The 27753-nt window shown below is 55.5% G+C and overlaps 1 protein-coding gene across 10 annotated transcripts; it reads right to left on the reverse strand.

Moving 5' to 3' along the window:
• Nucleotides 1-534: 534 nt before the first annotated feature.
• Nucleotides 535-27753, reverse strand: NAPA (NSF attachment protein alpha). 10 transcript variants are annotated; one of them, XR_003116962.1, is made up of 12 exons: nt 27064-27479; nt 15832-15911; nt 13051-13167; nt 7951-7997; nt 5751-5828; nt 5458-5513; nt 5300-5384; nt 4368-4472; nt 3150-3218; nt 2278-2328; nt 1131-1285; nt 538-788 (listed from the first exon to the last, which is right to left on the reverse strand). XR_003116962.1 is itself a non-coding variant. In XM_025369284.1 (11 exons), the coding sequence occupies exons 1-11, from the start codon at nt 27159-27161 to the stop codon at nt 1272-1274; spliced, it is 801 nt and encodes a 266-aa protein (XP_025225069.1). In that variant the 5' UTR covers nt 27162-27753; the 3' UTR covers nt 535-1271. The 10 variants fall into 10 exon arrangements, 8 of the variants coding, with proteins under 8 accessions (XP_025225069.1, XP_025225067.1, XP_025225065.1 ...); XM_025369284.1 differs by having other exon boundaries at nt 535-1285; nt 2278-2325; nt 3146-3218; nt 27064-27753; XM_025369282.1 differs by having other exon boundaries at nt 535-1285; nt 7951-8009; nt 27064-27753.

The following is a 27753-nucleotide window of genomic DNA, read 5'->3' on the forward strand; positions in this document are numbered from 1 at the left end:
TCCCGGGCAAAGGCTCCTGCTATCTCTTCCCCCACTCCCCAGACCCACTCGGGCCTCAGACTCTGCCCACCAAAGCCGCTTCCTCCCCCGTCCTGTGACAGATGGAACAACTGTCACCGGGGCGTTCAGCCTTCCTGCCAGGGAAATGTGGACATGGGAGATTCGGCGAGCTTCCACCCATTCTCATCCAAAGCAGTCATGAGGATTGTCACATTCGACCCTCCCACTGGCTCTGAGGGGTGGCATCATCACCATGCATCCCAGTTGAGGAAACCAAGGTCCCTGGACCCCAAGAACCCAGAGAAAGTTAGATCCAGATGGGCGCTCTGGGACTTCCAAGCCAGAGCTCCTCCCCAGGCCCACCATCCCTGGGTCTCCCCAACCTAGAAACTGACCCAGCCCACACGTGTTTCAAGGATGCATGCTCCCAACCTCCCAAGAGCTTGCTCAGAGTCTGGGGGACCAGGAGTGTGAGGAGAACGGGTGACCGGCCCAGGGGCAAAGTGGGTAGCAGAGACAAGGAGGAAGAGAGACTCATGCAAAAGTGTTGTTTTTTATTTTTTCTCGGGGCAGCTGCAGCTTCCAACCAAGAAAACCTCAAAGCATTAGGGAAGGAGCAGGTGTGTGGCTGGGGTCGGGGACAACCCCCTAAGCTCCAGGGCCCAGGGTCTAACCTGAGAGGTCGGGGCTGCAGGAGGCTGGGGGAAGCTCCCAGAGTTTGGGGGAAGAGGAGCTTGCCCCCCGTAGAGACAGCAAGTCTCAGCGGCTACATGTGCTTTAGAGCTTGGCTGGGGGACAAAAGTGGGAGAGACAGAAACCGGCCTCATGAATCAGCTGGTCAGGAGATGGGGGGCCAGATGCTGACCCCAAACCCCCGGCAGCACCCCTAGCAAATAGGTCTGTATCAAAGATTCTGTACAGCTGGTTTTGGGGGTGAAGGGCACCTATGGGGGCTTAAATAAATGGGCAGGGAGCAAGGGATGTAGCGAGAGCAGAGGGTGACTGTCCAGCCAGCAGCCTGGGCCTCTGGTGCCCCCGCATGCTGACCCCCGCTGCCACCTGCCCATTGTGGCCTGCGGGACTCCCCAGGTGGGAAAGGAGGGAAGCTCTCCAGCAAGTCTCGGCCCCACCTCTCTCTAAGCAGATGGGACAGGAAGACGGGCGCTGGGAGGCTGGGTGGGGCTTAGCGCAGGTCCTCCTCGTCGCCCTGGATGGTCTTCTTGATGCGCAGCAGCATGGTGGTGAGCCACTGGTCCAGCCGGGAGATGGAGTCATATTCCTTCACCTGAGGGCACACCAGGTGATGGGCTGGCCATGCTCCTCCCTGTTCCCAACCCTGCAGCCCAAGGGCACTTGTCTGAAGGTTTTCAAGATCTGTCCCTGTCACCCTGGTCTCTGAGAAGGAGCAGAGGGAGGGCTCAAGGCCCCGACTCAGCCAGGGGAGCTCCTTCTTGTCTGTCTTGACTATGCTAGGCACAACATTTCCCTTGGGGGAGAAAGATTGTAGCTTTAAAAAAAAAAAAAAGGTCCAGCATCCTCATTGAATGGGTGGGAAACTGAGGCCTGGAGATACGGAAAAGGCCACTCCTGAGTGCCATGGGGCATGGGAGAGAGAAGCCGCAGCCTGCTGGGCATCCCCTCCCTGAGCTCCTGGCTGAGTTGCCACCCACTGTCTGGGGCAAGAGGAACCGGATGGCATTTGCTCGCTGTCCTCAGCTAGGGGCTTCCATTCCCAAGGGGCACCTGGGGAGAAATGCTTGACATGTGCCATTAGAGGAGCGAATCAGGACCTCAGCCGGATGCCACTGAGCCCGGGAACGCTGGGAACAGAGAAAGGGAAGGGAGAGAGAGCCACGTGGGCGGCTCCACCAGGCAGAGGGAAGCTGGCGCCTCTCCCGTGTCCTCAGCTCCACTCTCCTTCTCACCCTTTCCCTTCCAGTCTGTGCCTCCTGGGTGCCCAAGGCGGCCACTGTGAGTCTCACACACTCAACTGGGGGACTCAAGAAACCCTGGTCTTCAGGAGCAGACAGATGTGGCTCTGAACACCAGCTCTGCCCCTGAGGTGCCAAGGCCACCATCTATAAAATGGGGAAAACACTCCTTGCATCTCTTGGGGCTACTTGTGAGGTTTCTGGGGTGACTGGAGAAAGAAATTCACAGTGGGCTGGGGGCCAGATAAAAATGGGTGAATGTCAGGGGAGAGCATGTCTGAGAAGGGCGGCTTTCCTAGGGGACCCATCCCTGTGAAGGGGCCTGACCCCCATGCGGGCCACTCACCGACTCGGTGTAGCTGTCCACATTCTGCTCCTCGTGGGCCTCTAGCAACTTCTGCAAGGAAATGGCAGAGAGGGGTCTGGGGCCCAGGCTGACCTGAGGTCGGCCTGGATTAGATGAAAGCACACACTATCTGTATGCCAGGCCTGGGGCTGGGGTTTCCTGAGGACTCTCAGAGGGTCAGTCCGTGTGGGTTGAACTGGGGACAGGTAGGGGCGTGTTGCAATCCTGCTGCCCTGCTCATCAGAAACGGCTAGCTCTCAGGGCAACCTTACCAACATAGAACATCACACAGAATGTGTGTGTGTGTGGATATGTGGTGTGTCTGTGGTGGGTGTCTGTGGTGTGTTTGGTGTGTGTGTGGTGTGTTTGGTGTGTGGTGTGTGTCGTGTGTGTGAGGTATGTCGTGTGGGGTGTCGTGTGTGTAGTGTGTGATGTGTGTGGTGTGTGTCGTGTGTGATGTATGTGATATGTGTGTGGTGTGTGTAGTGATTGTGTGAGGTGTGTATCGTGTGTGGTGTGTGTGTAGCATGTGGTGTGTGTAGTGTTTGGTGTAGTGTATGTAGTGTTTGGTGTATGTGGTATGTGTAGTGTGTGGTGTATGTAGTGTGTGGTGTGGTGTGTGTGTGGGATGTGTGTCATGTGCATGTGGGGGGTGTGTGTGTGTGTTCACCCAGCCATCCCGAGCTCCAGCACTCCCCAAGTTGTACTTTCTTCATCTGGAAAATGGAGACTCAAATGGCCAAAGAAAAGAAAACAAAATAAACATACCCTCTGAGAACCACTGGACAAGTCTTGATGATTGTCCCACCTGGAGCCCTGGCCACCCCCATCTGGGGTTCGGGAAGGGGGAGGCCGGAGCACCCAGCACTTACTTTCATCAACTTGCATTCCCGGGAATCAGAGAAAGCTGGGAACAGCTCCTCATACTTCTGGACAGCCAGCTGGGCAGCAGGGAAGGGGGAGGACGAGTTAGTAACAAGAGGGCCCTCAGAGCTGCTGGCCTAGCAGCCGAGGGGACTTGGGGATGTCTGGTGATATTGAGTCAGCTCTTTGCGCCCCTCCTCTAGCCTCAGGTGTCACCTGGCTCTGTGTGTCAGTACCTTCCCACAGCTGAGCTCAGCACCAGCCTGGCTGGCAGAGACGGCTGCAGGGAGAGGTGGGTGGAGGGGGAAGGCTCCTCAGACAGGTACCCACTGCCTCCTCCCACCTGGCTCAGCTGGGGCAGGGGACAAATGAGCACATCCTCCATGGCAGGCCTGGGGCTGGTGCTTCTTGAGGACCCTGAGAGGGTCAAATAACGGTGAGCCCCTTTTTGAAAGTGAGGGAACAGATCCAGAGGGGGCAGTGACCTGCCCAGGGCACGGTGAGACATGGGGTGGGAATGTGAACCTGGTCTGACAAAGCCCAAGCTTTTGCCCACCACCGGTGCCCACAGCAGAGCAGGGCTCTATGGGGTGTGTGTGTGGGGGGTGTGTGGGGCCATCACCCCAGGCCGTGAGGCAGGGGGTTGGGCAGCCAGGGACACCAGGAAATCCTGGACTCCGTGCTTCTGCCAGGCAATGGCAGGAAAACTCCAGCCAAGCAAAATCTAGCACCAACCCTCCAGCTCCTTCCCTCTGGCCACGTCCCCTCCCACTGCCCTCTCTGGCCCCTCTTTTGCCAAGCGCCCCGAAAATAGGTGGGCATGTGAGCTACAGCTAAAGTCGTGACAACGGGAGTCACAAAGATCTGGAACGCTGGGGCTACAGGTCCCTAGCCATGTGGCCTCAAACAAGGGACTCTCGTCCCAGCCTCACCACCTTCACTTGTAAGACGAGGTGACAATGGTGCTGACTTTAATGGGATGCAGCGAGGATTCAAAACGTGCACCCATGAAGAAAAGAGCACTAAGTGAGGCAGGAGCTGGACCTGCAAAAGCCTCCAGGGCTGGGCGGGCAGGTGACTCCAGCACAGAAACACAGCTGTGAGATTCACACTTCTCATCCAAAGGCTGCCTGGCAGGGGCCAGACGTGAGGAAGGAGCACGTCCATCTTTGGGGGTAACAGGACCTGGCCTGGCGCGGTGGTCTGGTGGGCATGGGGCGCGCTACCTTGGCGTTGAGCATGTCGATGCAGAAGTGGCAAAGGGCCGCCTTGAAGAAGTAGTCTTTGGCACTGTACTTGAGGAGGGGGCTGTCCATGGCATTGGTCCCCACCTGTAGCCATGGGGAAGTGGCACTGTGAGCTCAGGGCAAGCAGTCAGAGGGCCAGAGCCACTGCCAGGCACTGGGGGGCCAGCTGGGAGCTGGGTCCATGTCCCAGGGTGAGGCCGTTAACCCAGGACCCCAATGGCAGGGAGCCAGGGACTGGCTTGGGGAGATCAGTGGCCAGTGCGTGAGCGACCAAGACCAGGGTGTGATAGTGGCTGGGTGGAGGTGGAGGCTGTAGCCAGGTGTTCGAGGGCTCCCAAAAGCCTGAGACAGTGGGGAGGTGGCGGCCTGGCTGTCACGACCAACGGGAGGCTGGCATGGCAGTGGGCAGAGGGGCGGCAGGAACATGAGAGGCGGCGCCCACCCTTCTCTCCCCAGGGGCCAGCTGCCTGCCTTTTTCTTGGCCATCACCCAGGGCTCCGTGCACGCTGGGGGGACCCCATGTGACACTCCCTCCCTCCCACTGTGGATAAGGACCATCGTGCCATGGGGTGGGGTGCCCACAGCCACCCTGGGCCTCTTGGCAGTTCTTCCCGTTGCCTCCCTCTGGGTTCTTTAGCCAGCCTCACTCTGGGCCCCTCCAGGAAGCTCTGCGAGGGGTGTGGGAGGGGCACAGCCAGGGAGACGGTGCTGACATGGCCTGGAGTCGTAGGTGGAGAATGTTCAGCCAGACTGAAGATGGAGTGGGGGGATGACATGGCAAGGGCTGTGCGGGAAGAGGCAGAGGGCGAGCCGGGGGAGGGGTGGTTCCAGAACAAGGCACCGGGGCTTAGGAAGAGGCACAGGCCCTGGGAGGGGGCAGGATGGGGGCCGCCATCCCCACCTGTCCCCACCTGCTCGTAGATGTCAATGGCCTTCTGATACTGCTCCAACAGTGCGGCGTAGCCAGCCACCTTCAGCAGACACTTGTTGGCTGAGCTGTGTGGGAAGGAGGAGTGAGGGGAAGTGGTGGCGGTCCCCGAGGGGCTGGGGCAGGCAGGAAGGGGGCTACCTGTTGGACTCCTCGCCTTTGTAGTAGTCTGCGGACTGCTCGTAGTGGGCGATGGCCTGGGGAGACATGGGGGATGGGTTCCAGGGGAGGGCGGGGAGGGAGAGGAGGTCTCCATGAAGCTTCCACACCCTTCGCCCTGCCCATCTGGGACACAGCCAGACCCCGTTCTCCAAGCTCTGCCAGCGCCCCATGCCCCCTTCTCGGCGCTCAGACACCAGAGGACTCCCCTGGTGGGAAGAGAGAGCAGCGCTGGTCTTGGCTGCCAGCCCAGGCAGGGCCCTGCTGCCACTCACCTTCTCAATGTCTACCAACTCCGTCTCATAGATCTCAGCAATGGAGATGTGGTGCTTGGCCGCAATCGTGAATCGGCCCTGGAGGGGACACGGGAAGGGACTGCCTGTGACTCATGACCTGCATGCCCTGTCCCGCACCCCTGCTGACCCATGAGCCTTCAAGTTCCTACCCCTCAGCCAGGCCTGTGAGGAGGTATGAAGAAAACACTGAGAGGAGGGGGAACACAGGGGTGAGAAGGGAGGGCCCCAGCACTAGAGGCTTGGCTGTGCGTGCTGGGCTGAGCTGGTGACAAGCCGCTCCAGAGCCTCAGCCTAATTTCATCCTGTCCATGAGGGCACAGATGGTGTGACACCAGAGAGGATGTGAGCACGAGCACTTGGCCAAGGCCCTGGCCCTTAGGAAGCCTCTGATAGCAGCCAGAGAGGCGGAAGGACCAGCCCAGAGTCACTTGGCAAAAGGATTTGGAGAAACCAGGATGGGAGGGAGGGCTTGAGACCCCTGTCCAAGAGTACTAGCTCTGCCCCCAGGCCAACACCTACCTGTCAGCCTCTCCCATGCACACCCAGAGCTCCCCAGGGAGGCCTCAGGTTCTGAGGGGCCTCGCACCTTCCATCCGCCTCCACCCAGTGTCCAGGCGCTTGCCTGACTGCTCTGCCCCAGAGGCTGGTCCAACACCACCCCCTTGCTGAGGGCAGTAGGAAAAGGCAAGGTCCTGGGCTCAGCCAGACCTTGTTTTGGGTCTCAGTGACTCCTGCTTGTAGCCACGTGTCCCTGGGCAAGTCATGTCACTCGTCTGAGCCCCTCTCCTCCACTATGGAATGGGGATGACAATAATGCCAACCTCACAGGGCTGTGGATTAAACCACCCTGCAGTGTCTGGCATAATAAATGGGAGCTGCTATTATTGTTCTAATCACAGTCATCCCTGCAGCATTGCCCTGAACACAAGGGGTAGGGCTTGTGCCCCTGCCTGGGGTTGGAGAGCTGAGACAGGGCAAGCAGAGAGACAAAAAGGAGCTGGCCAGGCGTGGTGGCTCACACCTGTAATCCCAGCACTTTGGGAGGCCAAGGCGGGTGGATCACTTGAGGTCAGGAGTCCGAGACCAGCCTGGCCAACATGGTGAAACCGCATCTCTACTGAAAATACAAAAATTAGCCGGGCGTAGTAGCACACGCCTGTAATCCCAGCTACTCGAGAGGCTGAGGCACGAGAATCGCTTGAACCTGGGAGACAGAGGTTGCAGTGAGTGGAGATCACGCCACTGACCTCCAGCCTGGATGAGAGGGACAGACTCTGTCTCAAAAAAAATAGAAAAGAAAGAAAAGAAAGAAAAGAAAGAGGAAGGAAGGAAGGAAGGAGGGAGAGAGGAAGGGAGGGAGGGAGGGAGGGAGGGAAGCAAGGAAGGAAGGGGAGAGAAAGTGCTGACAGGAGCCCTGGCCTGGGTGGAACCCTTCACTCTGGCTCCGGTTGGCAGCTGCCCATCTGGTCTGCATCTGTCATTGGCAAAGCCCCCTGGGACAGGACAGGTGGTGAGCCTCCTGTGGGCTCTGCCTATCCCTGTGGCCTGCTGCAAGAGGCTTATCAAATAATACGACACTTGTGGGAAGGCTGGGCAAGGGAAAGTGCCGGACACACTCTCTCCGGTAACCCAATTTCTTTTTTTGTTTTGAGACAGGGTCTTGTTTTGTCACCTACACTGGAGTGCAGTGGTGTGATCACAGCTCACTGCAGCCTCAACTTCCTGGGCTTAAGTGATTTTCCTGCCTCAACTTCCCAAGAACTAAGACCCCACGTGCATGCCACTACACCAGGCTAATTTTTTGTAGAGAAGAGGTCTTGCTATGTTGCCCAGGCTGGTCTCGAACTCCTGTGCCCAAAAGATCCTCCCACCTCAGCCTCCCAACGTGCCAGGATTACAGTCATGAGCCACCGTGCCCAGCTCAATAACCTAAGTTCTATGAATGAAAACCATGACTGCCTTTGGAGTGAGGGGGCCGTCAGGCTGGTGGGGAGCTGGGTGAAGACCCAGCCAGCCCAGGCCAGCTCAGGTGGCCTAATTCGCCTAGCTCCCACTTCCCCCTCCCCAACTGGTTTGGCCACACAGTAAGAACAGTGCTGGGGGTGCTCAAGGAGGGGACGCAAGGCCGGGGCAATGCAGTGGGACCCGAGGCGCATCAGGACAAGCAAGCGGCCCTTACCATGTCTGTGTAGATCTCGGTTGCTCGCATCAAACAGTTAATGGCCTCTGGAGAGAAAGGGAGGTGGGAGGAGACATGAGAAAGTGAAGTCGTTTCAGCAGAAGCCGAGGAGAGGAGGCGGACACAGGCGCACCTGGCTGCCCGCAGAGAGATCAATAGGCACTCAGAGCTGCCAGGGCTGCCACACACTCTCAAGGGGCTGGGAAGAAGGAGACGGAATCCCTGAGCCCCAGGAAACGTGTTGAGAGGGCTGACTCTGTAGACTGTGACTTGCTGGGCACATGCTTCAGGGGGAGTCCTACTCCCCTCGGGCTGCCAGGATGCTACCAGCTTCCCATACGGAAGGTCCCTTCCCAGGGACAGGGCATAGCAGTGCTCGGCCAGGCTGATGGCCAGACTCCCACAGGTGTTTTAAGACAGACCTGCCAAGGCCCTGTTCTTGAAGGACTGAGCTGCTGGCAAAGGGGAAGGGGGCATGGGAGGCAGCCAAGCCCAGCATCTGAGGTAGTCTTGGAGGCAGCAGCGGCAGCGGTGCCATCTTCTACCTGGGCTCTGCCACCATCTCTGCAGGACCGTGAGCAGCTTCTGTCCCTGCACCAGGAGGACCTGGACCTCTGGCACGAGGAGGCTGGATGTCATGAACACTGAGCCCTCGGTGTGCTCTCCACTGCCCCCTGTTCCTCATATCTCAGCAGTTGGGAGCCCTCTGCTCTCAGTCCCTTTAACCTGGCCCTGCCACCCACCAGCTCCTCAAAGGTTTTGCCAAAAAACCTGAACACACCAGGATGGCACTGAGGAAGAACTGGGCTACCTTTGTTGTACTATCTCTTGCAAGATTTTAAATTTGGGAAAGGCTTTTTTTTGACAAGTTATTTGGAGGACAGAGAAACGCATGAGTGGGAGGCATTTTCTAGCAGATAGAAATGAGCTCTCAGGGGGTATTTTTTAAGAACACCATTTTAGCGCATCTCAGGAGGACAGGGGTGTTGTGGGGAGGGAGGCCTGGGCTGGGGAGAGGGAAAGGCAGGGAGCCTGGACAGGTCATAGGGCATGGGCTCTGAGCTGCAGCCTGGGCATCTGAAAGTTCCTGGTCACTGTGGGGGTCTCCATGGTCACCCATGCCATGTTCGCCTGGGATGAGGGTGCTACCAAGAAGCGCCGGAGCTGGGCAGCTCTCAAGGGGCTCGAGGTCTGGATGGGACTTCAAAACCCCTCCATGGGGAGGCATCTGAACAGAGGCTCTTAGTCTCAGGCCTGTGGCCAGGCTTTCAGGGATTCCAACCCCTCCTTCTGACATGTGAACAGTGGGATCCATAAGCACTCCTCTGGGGACTGGGGTCTGTAGGTTTTGTCCAATTCGGAAAGACCTCTGGGGATCCGAAAGGGACTGACAGAAGGTACAGCACTCAGTCCAGGTTCCGGAGCTGACAGAAAGAGACTGTGGCAGCAGAAAGAGACTGTGGCAGCAGAAAGAGAGAAAGGTGGCAAAAAGGGGGCAAAGGAGGAGGACGGGGAGAGAACACAACCTAAACCCGGCAGTTTGAAGACACACACATCCTGTAATCGGTGGGCCCAGAAGCAATGGCTGAGCTAGGCCATGCTGCGGAGGAGGGGAGCAGCAGCTGGAGTGAAGTGAGTGGTCCACCTTGCCCCGCCCCACCTGGCTACAGTCTCCACCTGGTGGCCCCGGGCTGCTCACTGGTTCACTCTTCTGACCAGGACACCAACCTGGCACCCTGCAGGCTGAGGCAGCAAAGGCTGCTGCTCTGCAGTGAGCAGTGAGATCTATAGCTGCCACCTGGGCCTGCTGGCACTGGCTTTGGAGCGCCTGCTGTTAGCATGGCACAGCCCTTGCAGCAGCAGCAGGGAGACAGCTTACCCCCCGGGCAGCAACATGGACTCACGGGGTTAAGTCTCCTCCATGCCTGGAAAGCAGCGGACCACCAGCAGACACCTGGGCCAGCTGGCTCCTGGACGAGCTTCTGACACACTCATGACTGCTACTCTTATCTCTGGTCACCAGGCCTTGTGCACTCGGACAGGTGGAGCAACACCCAGCTCTGTGGCCCGGCCCCTCCTGCACCCACCCACAGAGGGCTGGAAAGGGGCTCAGAGCAATAAAGCCCAAGTTGGGGAGCTATGGCCCTGGCCACTGCCCATCCCTGCAGTCATTCCTACTAGCGATGCCCAGCTTGACTTCTGCCTCTCTGAGCCCTTCCTGGTTACACTTGGCCATCTCCTCCTTAGTAAAATGGGGGCAAATCACAGAATGCACAAAGAAATCAAATGGGTTAAAAGATGCCAAGCATCTGGTATACAGTAGGAACCCCGTAAATGGCAGCTAGAGAGGAAATAGGGGACAAGCAGGGGCTGGGCCGCGTCCCTGCTCCAGGTATACACACTGCCCCCAGCCCCAACTATCAGTCAGGCCCGGGAATAGGCCTCGCTGGCCCCAGGCTGCCCTGAGCAGCAGCGGTGGTTGGGTAACCGAGGAACCAATAACACAAATGAGCATCACCCTTCCCCACCCAGAGCCACCAAGGTGGCAGCAGGCCACCCTCTGTAGAGGGAGAGGAATTCAGGAGCCCAGCCAGGCCTGAGGCACACTCCAGCTGCCACTTGGGGACAGGTCCTTCTGAAAAGAGTCCTGGAGGAAGTGCTGACCCAAGACAGAGGACTTCTAGGCTGCCAAGGAGACCAGTGATGACGAGGGCCCCAGGGAGCCGGCCACCTGCTCTGGGAAGCCAGGCAAGGTTCCAAATTGGGCCTCCAGAGCTGTTTCACAAGGCACCCGGCCAAGGGCAGAGGCTGTGGGGAGCCCAGGGCAGGCAGGGGCCCCTGGACTGATGAAAGCCAAGGGTGCCCTGACTGGAAGTTTATCACACACCAGGTGCTGCGCTGGGCATGACTCCATCATCTCACAGCAGTCTCTGCTTTAACAGATGAGGAAACAGAGGCCCAAGAGACTGACTTGCCCAGGATCACAGGGGAGGCAGGGTCTTCCCAGACCATCCACCATCTGCACTGCTGAGCCACACACAGCTGCTACATGACATTCTCTGTGAGGTGGTTTTTTTTTTTTTTTGAGACAGGATCTCATTATGTTGTCCAGACTGGTCTTGAACTCCTGGGCTCAAGTGATCCTCCTGCCTCAGCCTCCCAAAGCACTGAAACTACAGGCATGAGCCACTGCACCTGGCCTTCTGTAAGGCCTGACTAGCCTCAGACACACAGCAGCCGCTGCCCTTGATGCCAGTGTGCCCCTTGCCCCACTGGGAGCCATGGCTGGGGTGCGCATCTTTAGGCTGTAGCTCTGGACACTGCGCTAACACCCCTCCCTGCTCAGCACCACCTCCCCAGGGCTCTGGACATGGCACCTGCTCTCCGCTCTACTCAAGTGAGGCTCACCTCTCAGAACTGCCCCCTTTCTTCCCCGAAAGATCTCCCCTAGCCAAATTCTCCCCCTCCTAGCCTCAGCTCTGCGCAAGTCGGCCTCTTGCCCTGGATGTGGCATCATCTTTATACTTTCCTACCAGTCGGAGTCCTCAGCCACCTTCTGAGCTTCCTAAGGCAAGGGAAGGGCCACATCCAGACTCCAGGCCCACACCCTGCAGAGTCTAGCTGGAGAGCTAGAAAAGCTCAGATCAAACACAGGGGAGGGACCCCACCATATCCCACTGCCAGGTAGGGCCTGTCTGCAGGAAGTGAAGAGTCTGCTGAAAGAGCAAATGGCACTCACTGTTCTGCAGCCTGGCGCTCAGTGCCGCCCCAGAGAGTCCTTCTAGTCACTTCAGATGAGGCAGCAGCTGAACATCACAGATGCTAAGACAGCGCCTCTAGGCCAACCAGTTTCCCAGGGAGCAGAAGGAAAGGCTTGGCGGGGCAGCTTAATGGAAGGCATGGAGATTTCCTGGGGTAAGTCAAGCTTAAAACCAACTCAGGGTCTCCCTGGGTCATCACTGCATCACCCACGCAGCCCGCTGTGGCCCCGTGCTACCAGCCAGGCAAGCTCCACGGCCCACCCAGTTACAAGGCTGCTCCTCCGCCTCTTGCCAGGCCTGAGCCCCACCATGTGACCACTGAGGCCAATGTGTGAGATGCTCGGCTGGTGAGGAGCAACTGGTTACTCTAAGGACAGAGAAGTGCTACTGGTCAACACACAAATTCATCCTCGTCTGGGAACTAATGTCTCAGATCATGACAAAGGGGTATGCCAGCAGTTCCCAAATACGGTGTGTGAACCAGTGCTCGCTGATCCATGGAGGAAGCGCCCTGCACTGCTGCAAATCTGTCTTCTCTTGGGAAGAACAGACCCTTATTCCAAGATCATTTAGCTGCTTTTTACTTTTTAAAGATTTATATATTTTCCATTCCCCTGAGATGACAGTGACAGTAGATGGTCATTTTTAAAAACTGCCTGTGCTTTCTAATTAGCAACCTGTACCTGGCACCAAGATTTTAAAAAATAAATTAAAATTCCCGCCCCATACAAACACTGGGCTGGGCTTCCTCTTCAGGAGGCACCCAGGGGGACAAAAACTGTTTTCTCACCATGAGTCAGCCCCAAACTGGGCTTCTGTCCCTAACACGCTCTCAGTTTAAGTAATTTGTTCTCTGGCAACTGTATCTCGGGCTCTGTTCTAATTCCTCCCCAGGATGTAGGGAAGCCAGGTTGGGCTAATTTCCGCTCCTTTTTCGGCAGCAACTCCTACCTGGCTGGTCTCATAAATCCCCCCCACCCTGCTCCCTTCTGCATGTTAATTCTGACAACAGAACAGATTTTCCTCTCTCCCCGGCAGGTGGTGGGTCTGCAATGGAACTCCCACTCCCAAATGCTCCGGGCTTGGGAAGGGGTGATCAGCTGCACCGACAGGGTAGACAGGGGGCGGAGACTTGAGCAGGGCGCGAATGCCAACCAGAAGGAAGGGAGCCAGTTCTGAAGTCAAAGCTCACTCTACCTCAGGCGCGTCCCTGCCAGCCTATCACATGTCGGCCATTGGAAAAACCAGAGCCTCCAGGAAACCCGAGGACTCGATGCAGGGTGCTAGGACGGCGCTTTGGGCCAGGCAGGCAGCCCCTGTGGCCCACAGAGATCCTCACCTTGGGGGTCAGCTTTCTTGAATGCGTTGCCGGCGTCCACAAAGCAGGTGGCTGCGTCGTGCTTGCTCTGGAGCTGCAGGTGCAGCTGCGCGGCCTGGCAGAACGCGTTTCCAGCAGCTGGAACAGAAGAGAAGGGTGGTCCCGGCCTCAGTGGGGCTCCACACTTTATGAAGCCACAGAGGCACTGCCCTGGGAGGTGGATCGGTCTCTCGAAAATGTGGAAAGAGTTCCCAAGATAGGACGACGGTGACCTGAGCGAGCCCAGACTGAGGCCTAGACCTCAGGTCTGCTGGCTCCTGCACTGAGGCTCCTGGTGGTGTGCCTGACAGTCTCTAAGGGCGGCAGGAAGCTGCCTCGGGAAGCCCCTGAGCCCCAGGTATATGGAAAGAGAGCCAGGGTAAGCCCAGGTAAAATGCCATGTCCCTAATCCCAGCTATGCTGGTATTTCCAGGGCCACCATTTCTAAAGATCCAGGGAGAAGGCAGACAGAGCTGAGTTGGGAAGGATATAAAACAGAGTGAGGTGGCCTCCTGCACCTCCCAGCCTGGGCAGTCCTCCCTAGGGGAGCCTCAAAGCACAGGGCCCAGAACCACCACTAGAAGGCAAAGTGCAGGTTGAATCATGGGGTGGCTTGGGAGGGGTATTTTGGGAAGCAAGGAGCAACTGAGATTAAACCACATTAACACCTTCCCATCTACTCCCCTTTCCAAGTCCTGTTTCTTTCTCCACAGCTCCCCAAAGCTCTTCCTGATTCTCCCAACTCCTCTGCCTCTGTTCACATTCTGTCCCCTTCACTGCAGATCCCCATGGACAAGGCACCTGTGTGAATTGTGAGGCTCATGGAGTTGGGGTCGGACAACACAGAGCCGGCTCCCTCTAGGAACTGCACGTCCAGAGAGGGAAACAGGATGTGGACACCAAGAATGAGTACATGCAGACCAATGCCCATGGGGGAGGGCAGAAGAGACGGCGCCTGAAGCCTCGTCTGTCCTGTGCTCATCTGCACACAGTCAGCTTCTGTGGGTCCCAAGCCATTCTGCCCACACATCTCCTAACTGACGTTTGGGAGGCAGCAGTGTCTCTCCTCCTCCTCGTGGAGCTGACCACCTCCAGCTCAGTTCTGAGGCTTCTCCCCTTCATTCTTCTCCAGCTGAATCTGAGTCAGAGTTTCTGAGCTGGAAGAGGACCAGGAGGCCTGGCCCCATCCTCTTAAGTTTGAGCAGCAGAAGAGACAAAGCCTTCCAGATTTTCACTATATGATTTCATTATTATTTTCAAGAGTTCCAAATTTGAGTATAAAATTACGGCCAGGCATGGTGTCTCATGCCTGTAATCCCAGCACTTTGGGAGGCCGAGGTGGGCGAATCACGAGATCAGGAGATGGAGACCATCCTGGCCAACATGGTGAAAACCTGTCTCTACTAAAGATACGAAAATTAGCTGGGCGTAGTGGCACGTGCCTGTAATCCCAGCTAGTCGGGAGGCTGAGGCAGGAGAATCGCTTGAACCAGGGAGGCAGAGGTTACAATGAGCCGAGATCGCGCCACTGCACTCCAGCCTGGCGACAGAGCAAGACTGTCTCAAAAAAAAAAAAAAAAAAAAAAAAAAAAATTCAAGAAAAGGGGATAATACCAGGGGGAAAATGGCCTAGGGCTTTTCTTTGAAGAGTTGGGGGGCAGAGGTAACAAATTTTAGGGGAAAAGCAACACCTATGTAATTAAAAAAATAAACTTTTTTTCTCTAGAGGAATTTTCTTAGTTTGGGAGCATAAAAATACACAGAACATTTGGCTTTATTCACAACATATTTTATGAAAACTCAGGAATAACTCTTTGAATTTTTGGGAAACCAACAACATTCTCAAAATGATGATAATCAATTTTATTGTGCACTTCTGCGCCCTGCCTCCATAGTCCTACCACTAGGTCCCCTCTCCTCCACAGTCAGGAAGTTCCTCCCTGTGTTCAAACACTGGTCTCTTGCTGTATTTCCTTAATTCGATCTTGGTGACATGAAAGATGTATTATGAAATGGGTTTCAAAAGGGCTCAATGCACTGGCTTGTTGGATTTCTTGGGCCTGCAGGGAGCCCCAAACAGATCTCCAGCCTCCCTGGGCCCAAGGGGCTCCTCCCCACCCCTCTCCTTCATGAAGCTCTCCTGCCTCACTGGGGCAGGTTAAACACTCAGGCTCTGCAGTAACAGCCTTGGTTTCTGAATCTTGGTTCTGTCATTTACTAGTTCTGGCACCCCGGGCAAAAGACTAAGCCAAGCCTCAGTTTCCAAATCTGTAAAACAGGGATATTTACAGACTGACCCTTAGGACTGCTGTGCTAATGCCATTAAATGATGAGCACTTAGTACTCAACAAACAGTAGCCATGATTCATGTTGTTATTGGAATCACCTGAACATCCCCCCACCCCCCACCACCCCAGCCTAGAATTCAGACACTGATGGAAGCACTAAGGAAGTTACCAGGAAACCCGAAGTTCTGAATTTAAGGAGGACTCTAAGAGCTCATCAATCCACATGGGTTTATCCAGGTCTAATAATCTATTTATTCCCATCCTCTCCGTCCTTTCTCCAAGGCCCCATGACCCAGAGTATAAAGTAACCCAGCAGGCACAAAACAATTAGAGAGCAGGCCAGTGGCTTTCCTATGCCGGAGATGGCATAAAAAGAGAAGGGGCCCTCAAGGCCAACCTCTGGGGCAGGCCTGTGTGAGTGGAAGCTGAGGGAGGAGGAGAGCACCTCGGAGGAGCTCTAGCGGAGATGACATACCACTCCAGTTTTTGGCCATTTTGAACATGTTTGCTGCTCTGGCGTAGATTTCACATGCTTCCTCTATTTTGGATGAGCCTCTGGGGAAAAAGGAAAGAAAAAAAGGAGACAATCTAGTCTGCTATCCAGAAGAAAGCAAGCATTCTGCTCCAGTGCCGGTACAGACGTGCCCCTACCCCTCACCCTTCACCTGTGCAGCCAGCTTCCCGCAGGCCTCCTGAGGCTGTGGCCCCCGCCCCTGCATACAATGGCACACTCAACTCAGGAGGACTGGGGTAGATACTGGGTGCTCGCTGGGGTTGTGGGGCGAAGAGTTCCTGACTCCACCACGACCCCAGGGTCTGACAGCCTCTTCTACTTCCTGCCTGGGATACTGGGGGCCCACTGGGTCCCAGGCACGCTACAAATCCCCTTTCCCCAGGAGACTGCAAAGCATTCTGGGGGATTAGCCCAGTTTAAGACATCGTGTTGCTTTCGCAGAGGGAGCCTTAATTCTGTGCCTTGCAACCCTGGAGTGTGTCATTACCAGTTCAGGACTGGGCATATATACCACACAGCCATACAAAGAGACGGGAAGCACTATTTTAAAATGTAGATATAAAATGTTCCCGTTTGTGTTTAAAAAAAAGAGGGTGGGCTGAGTGCGGTGGCTCATGGCTCCTGTAATCCCAACACTTTGGGAGGCCAAGGTGGGCGGATTGCTTGAGCTCACGAGTTCGAGACCAGCCTGGGCAACACGGCAAAACCCCATCTCTACAGAAAATACAAAAATTAGCAGGGTGTGATGGCGCACGCCTGTAGTCCCAGCTACTAGAGAGGCTGATGTGGAAGGATTGCTTGAGCCCAGGAGGCGGAGGTTGCAGTGAGCCAAGATCAAGATCACACCCCTGCACTCCAGCCTGGACAACGACAGGGCCAGACCTTATCTAACAACAACAAAAAAAAAAGAGTGAGAAGAATAGAAACATACATGTTTATATAAATATAGGATATTTCTGGGGCAAATACACAAAAACCTAGTAACAGCATTTTTCTCTCAGGTGGAGCCTGGAGAAGGAGGGCCAGGAGTGGGAGGCTAACTTATTCACTGGGCATCCCGCGTTTGTACTACCCGAATTTTTTTTTAACTGTTTGCACATCGTTTCAAGAAAATATATATATACACACACACACATAAACACACACACGTGTATATGTGTGTGTATAGATATGTGTATATATGTATATATGTGTGTATATATCTATACATAGAAATACACACACACACATATTTTTAAGTATTAGGATTTATATTCGGCCCTGTGGTCCAGCAATGAATTACATTTCGAGCAATTTATCCTAAAAAACGAATAAGTTACAGGGATGTTCAGCAGAGCATTATTTAAAACAGCAAAACCCCCCAAAAACTTAATGTCCAACAGTAGAGATACACTGGGAGATAGACAGGAATTTAAAAACATAAAGGGCACCCTGTTTGGGCAGCTTCACTCTGGCTTCTCGACCTCCACATGTACAAAATGAGCTTCCTGGGGGACCTCATTAGTACCTCAAACCCGTAAGTCCCACTGAATCCTTCTGCCGTTAATAATACAACCAAGCTGAGCCCGCGAGGTCTGTAGTCTCTGTAACTGCTCAAACTCCCATCATCCACATAATCAGTAGAATAAAATCCACACACTCAGGAGTCCCACCAAATGGATTTCAGGGTCTCTCTTCACTGACAGAACTAGTGTTGAGTTTATTTTTAAGGAAGAGAAAAGGGAGGGGTGGGTATTTTCCCATTTAAATTGTCCTCACCATCTCATCCCACACCCTGTGTCAACTGGCCCAATGCTGTACCTGGAAACTTGTCCATACCAACCCAGCTGTGGTGGGGCCCAAAGGTAATTCTGGGAGCTGGGATGTGAGCATTCCTTCCCTCTGCACTGTGGATTCAGTGTGGCCAACCTGCCCATCCCTTTGAACCACACGAAGTGCTCATTTTATCAAACCAGAATCCCACAGCCACACTCTCTCGGATTCACTCAGCAGGTCTGGATGGGGCCTGCAATTGAGATTTTTAACCACTGGGGTTTGGGGGGCCCAGGTAATTCAGCTGATCATGTGAGTTTGGGAAGGAAAAACTGACTGAGACTGACTATCTGGAAAGCAGCCACCAGCAATCAGGGGCCAGGCCTGGCAATGTCAGCAGGCAAATAAATGCCCCCAGGGTGGGTGGGCTGGTTGGGCCAGGGATCCTGGTCTCCTGAATCCACATCACACCAGGTAAATAATCTATTTATTCCTATCCTCTCTGTCATCTTGTCAGATGAAAGCCTACTTCCTGCCTTCTGGGGCTGTGCTGATGCTGTCCCCCACCTTCTGCTGTCCCCGGGGAAGTGGCCCTCAGCAATGTGTTCTTCCCGCACTTGCCCTGCTGCACCCCATCTTCCCTCACCCACCTCACCTCAGCCGGCCCAACACACCTCGGGCCTTGTTTGGAGTGACTTCTTTTTTCTTTTTCTTTTGGAGACGGAGTTTCGCTCTTGTCACCCAGGCTGCAGTACAGTGGCACGATCTCAGCTCACTGCAACCTCCGCCTCCCAGGTTCAAGCAATTCTCCTGCCTCAGCCTCCTGAGTAGCTGGGATTACAGATGTGTGCCATCACACCCCACTAATTTTTGTATTATTAGTAGAGACGGGGTTTCACCATGTTGGCCAGGTTGGTCTCGAACTCCTGACCTCAAGCGATCCACTCGCCTTGGCCTCCCAAAGTGCTGGGATTACAGGCTTGAGCCACCATGCCCAGCCTGGAATGACTTCTTTAGAACCCATTCCTGGCCTTGGAGAGGTAAGAAACTTTCAAAACCTTCTCTGGCTGAGAATCCTGAAGGGTCCTTTGGGGCCTGGCTACAAAAAACCCTCAGAAGGACCTTCTCTGGAATGTTCTCTTAAAGGGACATTTTCACAGACCTTAATCACAGGTCTGCCCACCCCACAGATTCCCCAGCTCAGCCTTCCCTTCTTTTTGAGTGTGACTAAGTCCTATCCAGCTCCATGCACTCTCTGAAAAAGCTCAGTCCCTGGATGAGCAGAAATGACCAACGTCACTGAGTGGCCCACAGCAGGCAATCAACAACGAGAGGAGTCAGACCCAGCCGGGTTTATTTCAGCTCAGAGGGACAGAGCAGACACAGGACAGACACAAAGTCTACCAGCTGCCAGGGCTGAAACTCTATGATCGCCTGCCTCCTTCTTCCCCTGCACCCCGTGGTTTTGCCCATTACCACGGCCAGGGGATGACAGGAGATCTCTGGAGTCCCATCCTCTTCTTTTAGAAATGGGAGTGAAGTCCCCAAAGGGGGAAAGTAACATGCCTAGGTTCCAGTGGAAGATCCTGAAGAAGCCATTCACATACTCATTTATTCACCTGGGGAACAAGTATCCGAGCATTTATTATGTGCCAGGAGATAACAGCAGTACATGAAAGGAAAAGTTAGCTGGGCCTCCTCTCCTGAGGGCCTGGGCGGCAGCGCATGTGACAGCTGACTGTCCCTCCCCCACTGACCTCCCCCAAGCTGCCTCTGCTTCACTCCTCCCATCCCACGGCTCTGAGCCGCTCTGGGAATAGAGGGAACTGGTTTGGGCTGCCTGATGCAGGGCTGTCTATAATTACCCGCTCAGCTTTGCTCTCTCCCCCTCCAAGGCGGAGGAAGGAGTCTCAGGTCTCCCAAACACAGCCACCAACCTCAGCGACTGCCATATGGAAGGCTAGGCGCTGCCAGGAATGCACAGACACCCGGTGGGACCTGGGCCAGGGGGTACTGCAGGGCAGAGTCTCAGCCCCCTCCTTCCTTCCTCCATCCACCAGGCACTTCCTGGCTGCCAGAAATACACCATGCCCTGACCCACCACCTGCAGCTCCCGAAGGACCTCATGAGGTAGGGTGGACAAAGTCAGGCCCCCATTTTGGGTCCTGGACTCACTCTATCTCTCTTGCCTCTCTGGAAGCCACAGGCACAGGCCTATGGCTTCCTCCTCAGACTTAAGGCCCACTGCCCCAAGTCTCCAGTCAGCACCCTCAGTGGGGAAGGTGCCCTAGGGCCTGTCACATGCCTGTGAGCCCACCTCCTGCACGGCTCTCGAGACCACGTGCCTTAATCACAGCTGGCGCATGGCGCTCCCTGGCTCCCGGGCACTCCCCCAGAAGGAGCCCACAGCTCTTCACAAGAGCCCTTTGGGTGCTGCCCTTGCTTTAAAGGGGAGGAAGCTGGGGCTCAGAGAGGGTGGAGGGCTTGCCCAAGCTTACCCTGCCAGGAAGCAGCAGGGCTGTGAAAGAGGACTGGGGCCCTGGGGATCCAGTGCTGCCCTTGCTTCTCACTCAGTAATCAGGAAGGCTTCCCTCCCCATGCCCAAGAGTCCTCGGAAAAATGAGGAGGGAGGACAAGGTCTGTTCCTGCCCCCGCCCCTCCTCTAGATTAAACAAGCCAAGGAACCTGTACCGCCGAGGCTTCCCTCATCTCACAAGCAGAGGCTGCTCTCTGCTGGAGCTGCGTGGAGCATCCTCTAGGCAAAAGAGGATGAATTAAGTCAGCCCCCTACTGAGCCTGCCAGTAACAAGACAACAGGCAGAAGGAACGTCAGAAAAAGTTAAGGCTGCCTGTGGTGCAGGGTCCACCCTGGCACAGGGAGCTGGGGGCCACCAGCCCTGCTGGTCCATTGACTGCACCGGAGCTGGGAGCTGCTAGAGGTTCAGCATCCTGAAGGCACCGCCACCAGTATCACCTGGAAGTGCAAAACCACCAGCTGCCTCCCGCCACTCTGCAGTGGGCCCCGCCTGACCAAGCAGGGTATGAGTTCCTGCGGGGCGGGGCCTGGGCCCAGCTTCACTTTCCCATCTCTCCACAGTGCTGGCACAGGCCCCGGTTAACAACGGTGAAAGGATAAAGTGTCACAGGCTAACTGCCCAGCTCTGAAATCGCCACAGGACCCTCTTGTGACATGACTGTCTGGGCAAGGACAAGGGGTAGAAAGAGAATGACTTTGGGGTGGTGAGACCTGGGCTGAAGTTCATTTCAGGTACTTTGCTAAGTGTCCAACCAGGGGCTAGTTATCCCTAAGGCTTTTTTTTTTTTTTTTTAATAAGAGATGGGGTCTCCCTGTGTTGCCCAGGCTGGTCTCGAACCCCTGGGCTCAAGCAATCCTCCTGCCTCTGCCTCCCAAAGTGCTGAGATTCCATTCTTTATCTATAAAATGGCAGTGTGGCTGGCCACAGTGGCTCACACCTATAACCCCAGAGTTTTGGGAGGCTGAAGGAGGAGGGTTGCTTGATCTCAAGAGTGTGACACCAGCCTGGGCAACACAGTGAGACCCCAACTCTACTAAAAACTAGCCAGGCATGGTGGCATATGCCTACAGTCCCAGCTACTTGGGAGGCTGAGGTGAGAGGATCACTTGAGCCCAGGAGTTGAGCCCAGGAGGTGGAGACTGCAATGAGCTACAATCATGCCACTGCCCTCCAGCCTGGGCGACAGAGCAAGACCCTGTCTCTCAAAAATGAAAAATGAAATAAAACAGAGACAATGAATCTGGCCTGGGAGGAGTCTTTGTGAGGATTAGAGATGACACACATTCAATACTTGGCACAGAGAACAGAATGGAAGAGGTGCTCAAATGGTTGCCATTATACAAAGGAAGAGAAATACGCTCAAAGGGGTGCCTGCCACCCAGCAATAGGAATTCTAGAGAGTTGCTTGTGGTGGTAAAAATAAAATAAAATAAATGCTGACAGTAGTCAAACAGGCCTGGCCTCAGTGCCAGATCATCGCGTGCCAGCCTGCGTTTCCTCATGTGTAACTAGGGATAAGACTCCACACCTTGCAGTGCTGCTGAAGCATGAGCAATCTTGCAGGCAGCACCCCACGGCGTGCCCAGCAGAGAGCCGGTCACACCACGGGCGCTCAGTAAACAAGAGCATCCCTCTCATCAGGCCCCGCTGAGGACCGATTCCAGGCACACTTCCCTACTTCAGAATCGCAGCATGGGCTTCATCTCCACCCCAGATTCGCTAAGTGCTGCTCCTCCTTTGGCTTCCAGAGTCCTGGCCTCCCACCACCCTCCGCCTTACTGCACAATGCTCAAAATACATACAGGCCCACGGCCCTTCAAGATGGCAAGCTCAGAGCCAGGACCTCACCTGCCACACGGCACACAGCCTGGCAGGCGCTCTGTTTCTTATTTTCTTATACGGATGCCCCCCTGCACCCCAATGGGATTACATTTCACCACAGATCAAGGGCGAATGTGCTTCCTTTTCCTTAAAAGGTGTTCTCAAAGACCCTTGTCTTTCAGTAGCCCCATCCCAAAAAGGAGACAGAAATGTTTGTATGGCCAGGCAGCAAAGTTCCATCCATCAGGAAAGCCAGGAATTCTCAGATTCCCCAGAAACCTTGTGTGCTCTCAGGAAAGACTCCACTCTGAGACTGGACAAGAGATGTCAAGTTTTCAGTTGTGGATCTTGGCAGCTGGCAGGGCACTGTGATTCACCAGGGTGCCCACTGGAAATGGTGCCGGGGTCTCTGCATGCTCTGCAGAGGAAGGTGGTCTGGAGGGAAATCTGGAAGCTCATGCCCACACCAGTCTCAGCCAAGATCCCATGCAGGCCCTATACAGACAAGCTGGCCCTCCCATGGTCCCGCAGTTACTGCCTACAGGTAGTTCAAACAGTAACTGATTTGTCAAGATCTGATCTTGGGAATGCACTGTTTGTATACAGAACACCCTGCCACCTATTTCTCCAGCACTTCTAGCTCAACTTCCAATGACAATACCTACTAATAAAGATGACAGTGAGCCCTTAATAAACATTACCAGAGCCAGGCACCGTGCTCCCACCACTTCCCACGCATCGTCTCATTTATCTTTAGAACCACCCGAGGAAACAGTTGACTAGGATTTTCATTTCACAGATGAAGAAACTCCCTCTACACGTTTTTATCCAAGAGGAAGGAAGTTTTTATTTTGGCTGTTTTGGCGGCAGGGGAGGTGGCCAGGAGACATCAGGGATGAGGAAAAGCCCCAGGGAACAGAGCTGCCATTCAGAAGCCGCACGATCCCCAAAGGGCACAGCAGGCACTCTGGATTTACCAGGAGACATGCAGCAGGGAGGGGGAACTAGTGCGCCTGGACTCAGCCGTCCCCTTCTGCTGCTTGCTCACTGTGCTGTAGTTAGGAAGTCTCCGTCTTTTTGCTTCCAGAGCAGAAGTTTGAGCTGCACCCCCATCACCAAGGGGAGGAACAGGGATGGTTTTGAGCTTCTCCTAACTGGCTGGTGCTGTCGCCCTCAGTGGCTGCTGGTGCATCAAAGCCCCCTAGCGTCTGGCAGCCCAGAAATAATGAAGAGCAAGGGCGGCGTCTGAGCACCGAAGCGGGCGACAGCACAGACGCCCACCGCCTTGCGTCCCAGGTGAAGGCTCTCTGACTTGCCCTTTGATAGGAGCAGAGGACCCTCAATGTGGGACGCTGTCATTGCTGGGATTCCCAAAGGGGAAGGGAGAGGCACCAAGGACAAGCTGAGGCCCAACACTCCCTTCTCCAGTCCCGGCAGCTACCAAGGACCTGAATAAAGGTGGGTTATGAAATGCTGAACACAAGCAAACCCAGATCAGAGAGGAGGACGTGCCTGAGTGATTCCCACCCGTCAAACAGGTCCTCCCAAGCTGGCCTCTGACTGTGCTCCCAGCTCCCAGGCACGCAAGCTCCGGTCAGGCCACCCTCCCATCCTCCCTGCCCTCTGCCCTCTGCCCTCACCTCACTCACACCCCCACAGCACCAGGTCAGCTCCTCTGGGAGCTGGAAGGAACTGAGATGAACACACCGGCTCTTTTTTTCAAATACTTGGAGAAAACGGCCATGGGACCACAGTTAAGAGGGTGGCGGCTTTCCAACACACCTAGTTTGCCAACAGCCTTCCCAAATGTAGTGCCCAGAAATGGTCATGAACCTTGAGGAGAAACTACCGAGGTAGCACAGCAAAGGGGCTAAGTGAGAAGGCTCTGTAATCACACAGAACCGGGTTTGAATGCCACCTCTCCCACTTATACCATGTGGCTGGGCAAGTAAGTCAACTTCTCTAAGCCCCCAAGTTTCTCTACCTCCACGGGGATTTTGTGAGGACTAAATCCATATCATCTATCAGCAGGTTGAGCCTGGCCCAGGCCTGGATTCGAGTCAGAAAGAGCACTTAATAACCTGCATCTGCTAGTATTACCGGCACTGCAACAGCCTCCTGCTGTCACTCTCCCCCACACCAGCTGCTGCAGTCCTTTCTAGAAGGCAAACAGCAGCTCTCCAGGATGGGCCTCCCTTAGCCTCCTTGGAGCTCTTCAGTGCCTCCTCCAGGTCCAGCCCTTGCTCACCAGGCCTTCCTAGTCTGGCCTCACCTGCCGCTTCCACCTTTATGGTCTAACGTGCAACTCCCTGTGTTCCATCTTCCTAAGGCATACTCCATCATAACCCCTGCCTGGAGTGCTGCTCCCTGCCAGAGAGCACCCAGAACTCCTGTTCATCCCCCTGGGGTTGGGACCTCTCCCCCAGGAAGCCATTTCTGATCCGTCTGGATCTCAGTTCCCTGTCTTTCCAGGCAGAACTTCCCCTCATGCTAGATCTCTGTTGCACCATCCCTGCTGCCTAGAGCACCCTCCCCGGCCCCACTCCCCAGCAAGTCCTGGGGTTCCTTGGGACCTAGCTCACTCCTCACCATGAGCCTCCCCCTGGTTCACGCTGCTTCCTCTGAGCTCAGACAGTCACAGGAATGATATAATCGAGCCCTTCCTTACAGTAGGTAATTCCACTTTACTAGCGTTTGCTGTGCATCCTGCCTTCCCAACCAGGTAGCAAGTGCCTTGGGGCTGACTTAGCTGCTCCCTCCAAGCACACAGTCCAACAGCCCACTAATCCCCGGGCCAAAGGGACCAGATACCCAGAGCCACCTAGGAAAACTATCACCAAAAATCCAGCTCGTGGCCCCACCCCCAAACACAGCACCTGAACTTCTCCCCTTGTGAAGAAAAATTTAAAACACACACACACCCTGTCTCCTCGCAGCCTCTAAAATAAAATATTTTTCACCTAATCAATACAGTCCATCAGCCCCAGATGTTTCTCCACACCAGGCAATTCACCATCATGTTCTTCAAGTTCTTTTGCTAAACATTATCCAACCTCAAACAAGGGGCGTGGCCCAGAACCCTTTTCCTGTTCCTTCCTCTCTTGGAAAGATCCCTCCCCTTTGTGTCTTACCAGCCTCTGCCAGGCTCCTACCCCCCTCTCTTCCCATCCCCAGGCCCTCCTCCCAAACCCCCTTCTCCAGCCTTCTGCAGACACTCCCAGTCCCACCAACTTCCCCAGGCTCTGCTTCTGAGGGGCCACCACAGACCGTTCTCTCTACAAGTCCACTAGTCCTTTCCCAGTCCTCCCCTCAGTTTCCACAGCCTCCCCTTGACCTTTTCGGGTCCCCCCATCAGCACAGATCCCACCCCTCCACACACCACCACCCCCTGCCAAACCCCCTTTACTTCCTCCGCCCAGAGCCTCATGCTCCTCTCAACCCTACTAAGTCTTCGTGGATCCCTTTACTGCTCCCTTTCAGCTCCTCTTAGCACACTCATGTTTCTGTCTCTCCCTCTCCTGACCCCTCCCAGACCTCTCCTCTCGGGCGCCCACCTTGAACCCCATCAGCTCTCTGCACACTCCAAACCTGTTTCCTTCTGGGAAGTCACATTAACAACAGCTAACACTCTCAGAGATGTAACTCCACGCCAGGCTCAATTCTAACACTCATAGCAAATGGGAGGCAGGTTAGATTTCTGATCTCCTTTAACAGGGAGACTAAACCATTTACCCAAAGTCATGAAGTAAGTGGCAGAGCCACATTTCAAACCTGGGCTCTTAATACTTCTAAGCCACTAAAATTATCACAGGATGGTGGTGTCAGCTTTTAGGAGCTACCGTGAGTTTTATGCCATGTCACATGCATTAGTTCTGTCTCCCAAGCCTTTTCCCATCCCTCTTCTCAGCATGTTCCTGTCATCCCCATTACTCGAGGATCACACAGCAGGAATTTGATCCCCAGTTTTGATTCTCTCAGTCCCCGTCTCTCCCTGTTATCCCTCCATCTCCTTGGCCAAGCCACCACCACGCGTTCCCCCACCCAGGAGTCTCCAGCCTCAATCCAGGCCTCCTCAGGTTTTTTTCTTTGCTTTTTTTTTTTTTTTTGAAACGGAGTCCCACTCAGTTGCCAGGCTGTAGTGCAGTGCAGAGGCGCGATCTCCGCTCACTGCAACCTCCGCTTCCTGGGTTCAAGTGATTCTCCTGCCCCAGCCTCCCGAGTAGCTGGGATTACAGGCACCCGCCACCAGGCCCAGCTAATTTTTGTATTTTTAGTAGAGACGGGGTTTCGCCATCTTGGTCAGGCTGGTCTCGAACTCCCGGCCTCAGATGACCTACTCACCTCGGCCTCCCAAAGGGCTGAGACCGCCACAGTCTTGACTCCATCATCCCGGTTCCTCCGCTCAGCTGTCCTTAAACTAGTCACTGCTAACCAGGGCCGTACTCACCCCAGGCACCCCCCCCACACTTCAGACGCGGCTCACTGCTCCTAGGATCATCTAAGCCCTGAGCTCCTCCAAAGGTGTCAGCCCCCTTCAGCCTTCACCCTCACTGCCCAGGGCCCACGCAAATTCACTGCCCCGGGGGATGAAAAGGTCAGTCCCTCGGGCAGGCGTCCCCAGCCCCAGGCCCCATCACTGCCGCCTGAGAGCCTTCACATTCCCCTAGAGCTCTGAAAAGCCTCCGGACCTGGCTTATCTCCCGGACTCCCTCCCTCCCCCCAAGCCGGTCCCCTCCAAGGCTTCAGGACGTATTCCCTCGGTTCAGGTTCTCCCCCTCCCGCTGGCCTGTCTTCGGCCTGGGTCCCCTTCCTCGCCTCAAGACAGTGTCGCCTCTGTCCGTGTGTCCTCAGCCCAAATCCCTTCCGCCATGTCAGACCGTCTCTCCTCAAACCGTGTTGCCCCGGCCCAGGCTCTTGGCCCTCAGCCTGTGTCGCCTCTGCCGCTTCAGGCCATGTCACCTCATTCCAGGTTCCTCTCCGTCCCCTCGGCCCGAGCTCTGCGTGCCCTAACCCGCCACCTCCGACCGTGACTCCTTCGTCCTCTCAGCCTAGGTCCCGGCCGACCCCTCAGCCCGGTTCTCACCCAAAGAGGCCAGAGAAGAAGGACTGCGAGTTCTTCACTTTGCGCTCCGCCTCGGCCAACAGCGCCATCGCCTCCGCTTCTTTCCCGGAATTGTCCATGGCGGCCACAAAAGGAATCAGCAAAGCGCCCGACACTGGCCCTGGGAAGACTCAGCCGCGGCCGGGCCGCGGAACACAGATCGGGAGAAGTCGCCCGGCTGCGTTGACGTCGCACCGGCGCGCGGCGCCTGCGGCCCGGAATCACGTGACTCGTGCTGGCCAACCAGAGGCCTCGTAGCGCGGCGCCCGCTCCGCCGGCCACGCCCCCACCAGCCGCCGCACGCCGCCCGTGACTCGGGACCCCCCAATCGGCGTCCCGAGACCTCAACGCATGCGCACACACAGGACAACGACGCCCCACTTTCTCCTCAGCGCTCTGTACCTCACCTCCCACGTGACCCTGCGGAAGGCAATGGCAATACTCACCGCCGAGGCCCCGCCCCACGGTGTTGCCGCTGGATCCTCCTCCACCAATCAGCAGCAGCCCTCGGCTCGCGTTGTTAGGGGGGCCACCCGCGCCCTCCCTGAAGTACTCCGGCAGAGTCAGCTGACCGCGGACACTCACGTGACAACTCGGGGCCCAAGCCCGGGTTTGACAGTTCTGCGCAGATCTTAGTCCCGCCCCACGGCTGGTTTCGCCCGTTTCTTCACT

Source organism: Theropithecus gelada, chromosome 19 (assembly GCF_003255815.1).
Source record: "Theropithecus gelada isolate Dixy chromosome 19, Tgel_1.0, whole genome shotgun sequence".
Taxonomy (NCBI): Eukaryota; Metazoa; Chordata; class Mammalia; order Primates; family Cercopithecidae; genus Theropithecus; species Theropithecus gelada.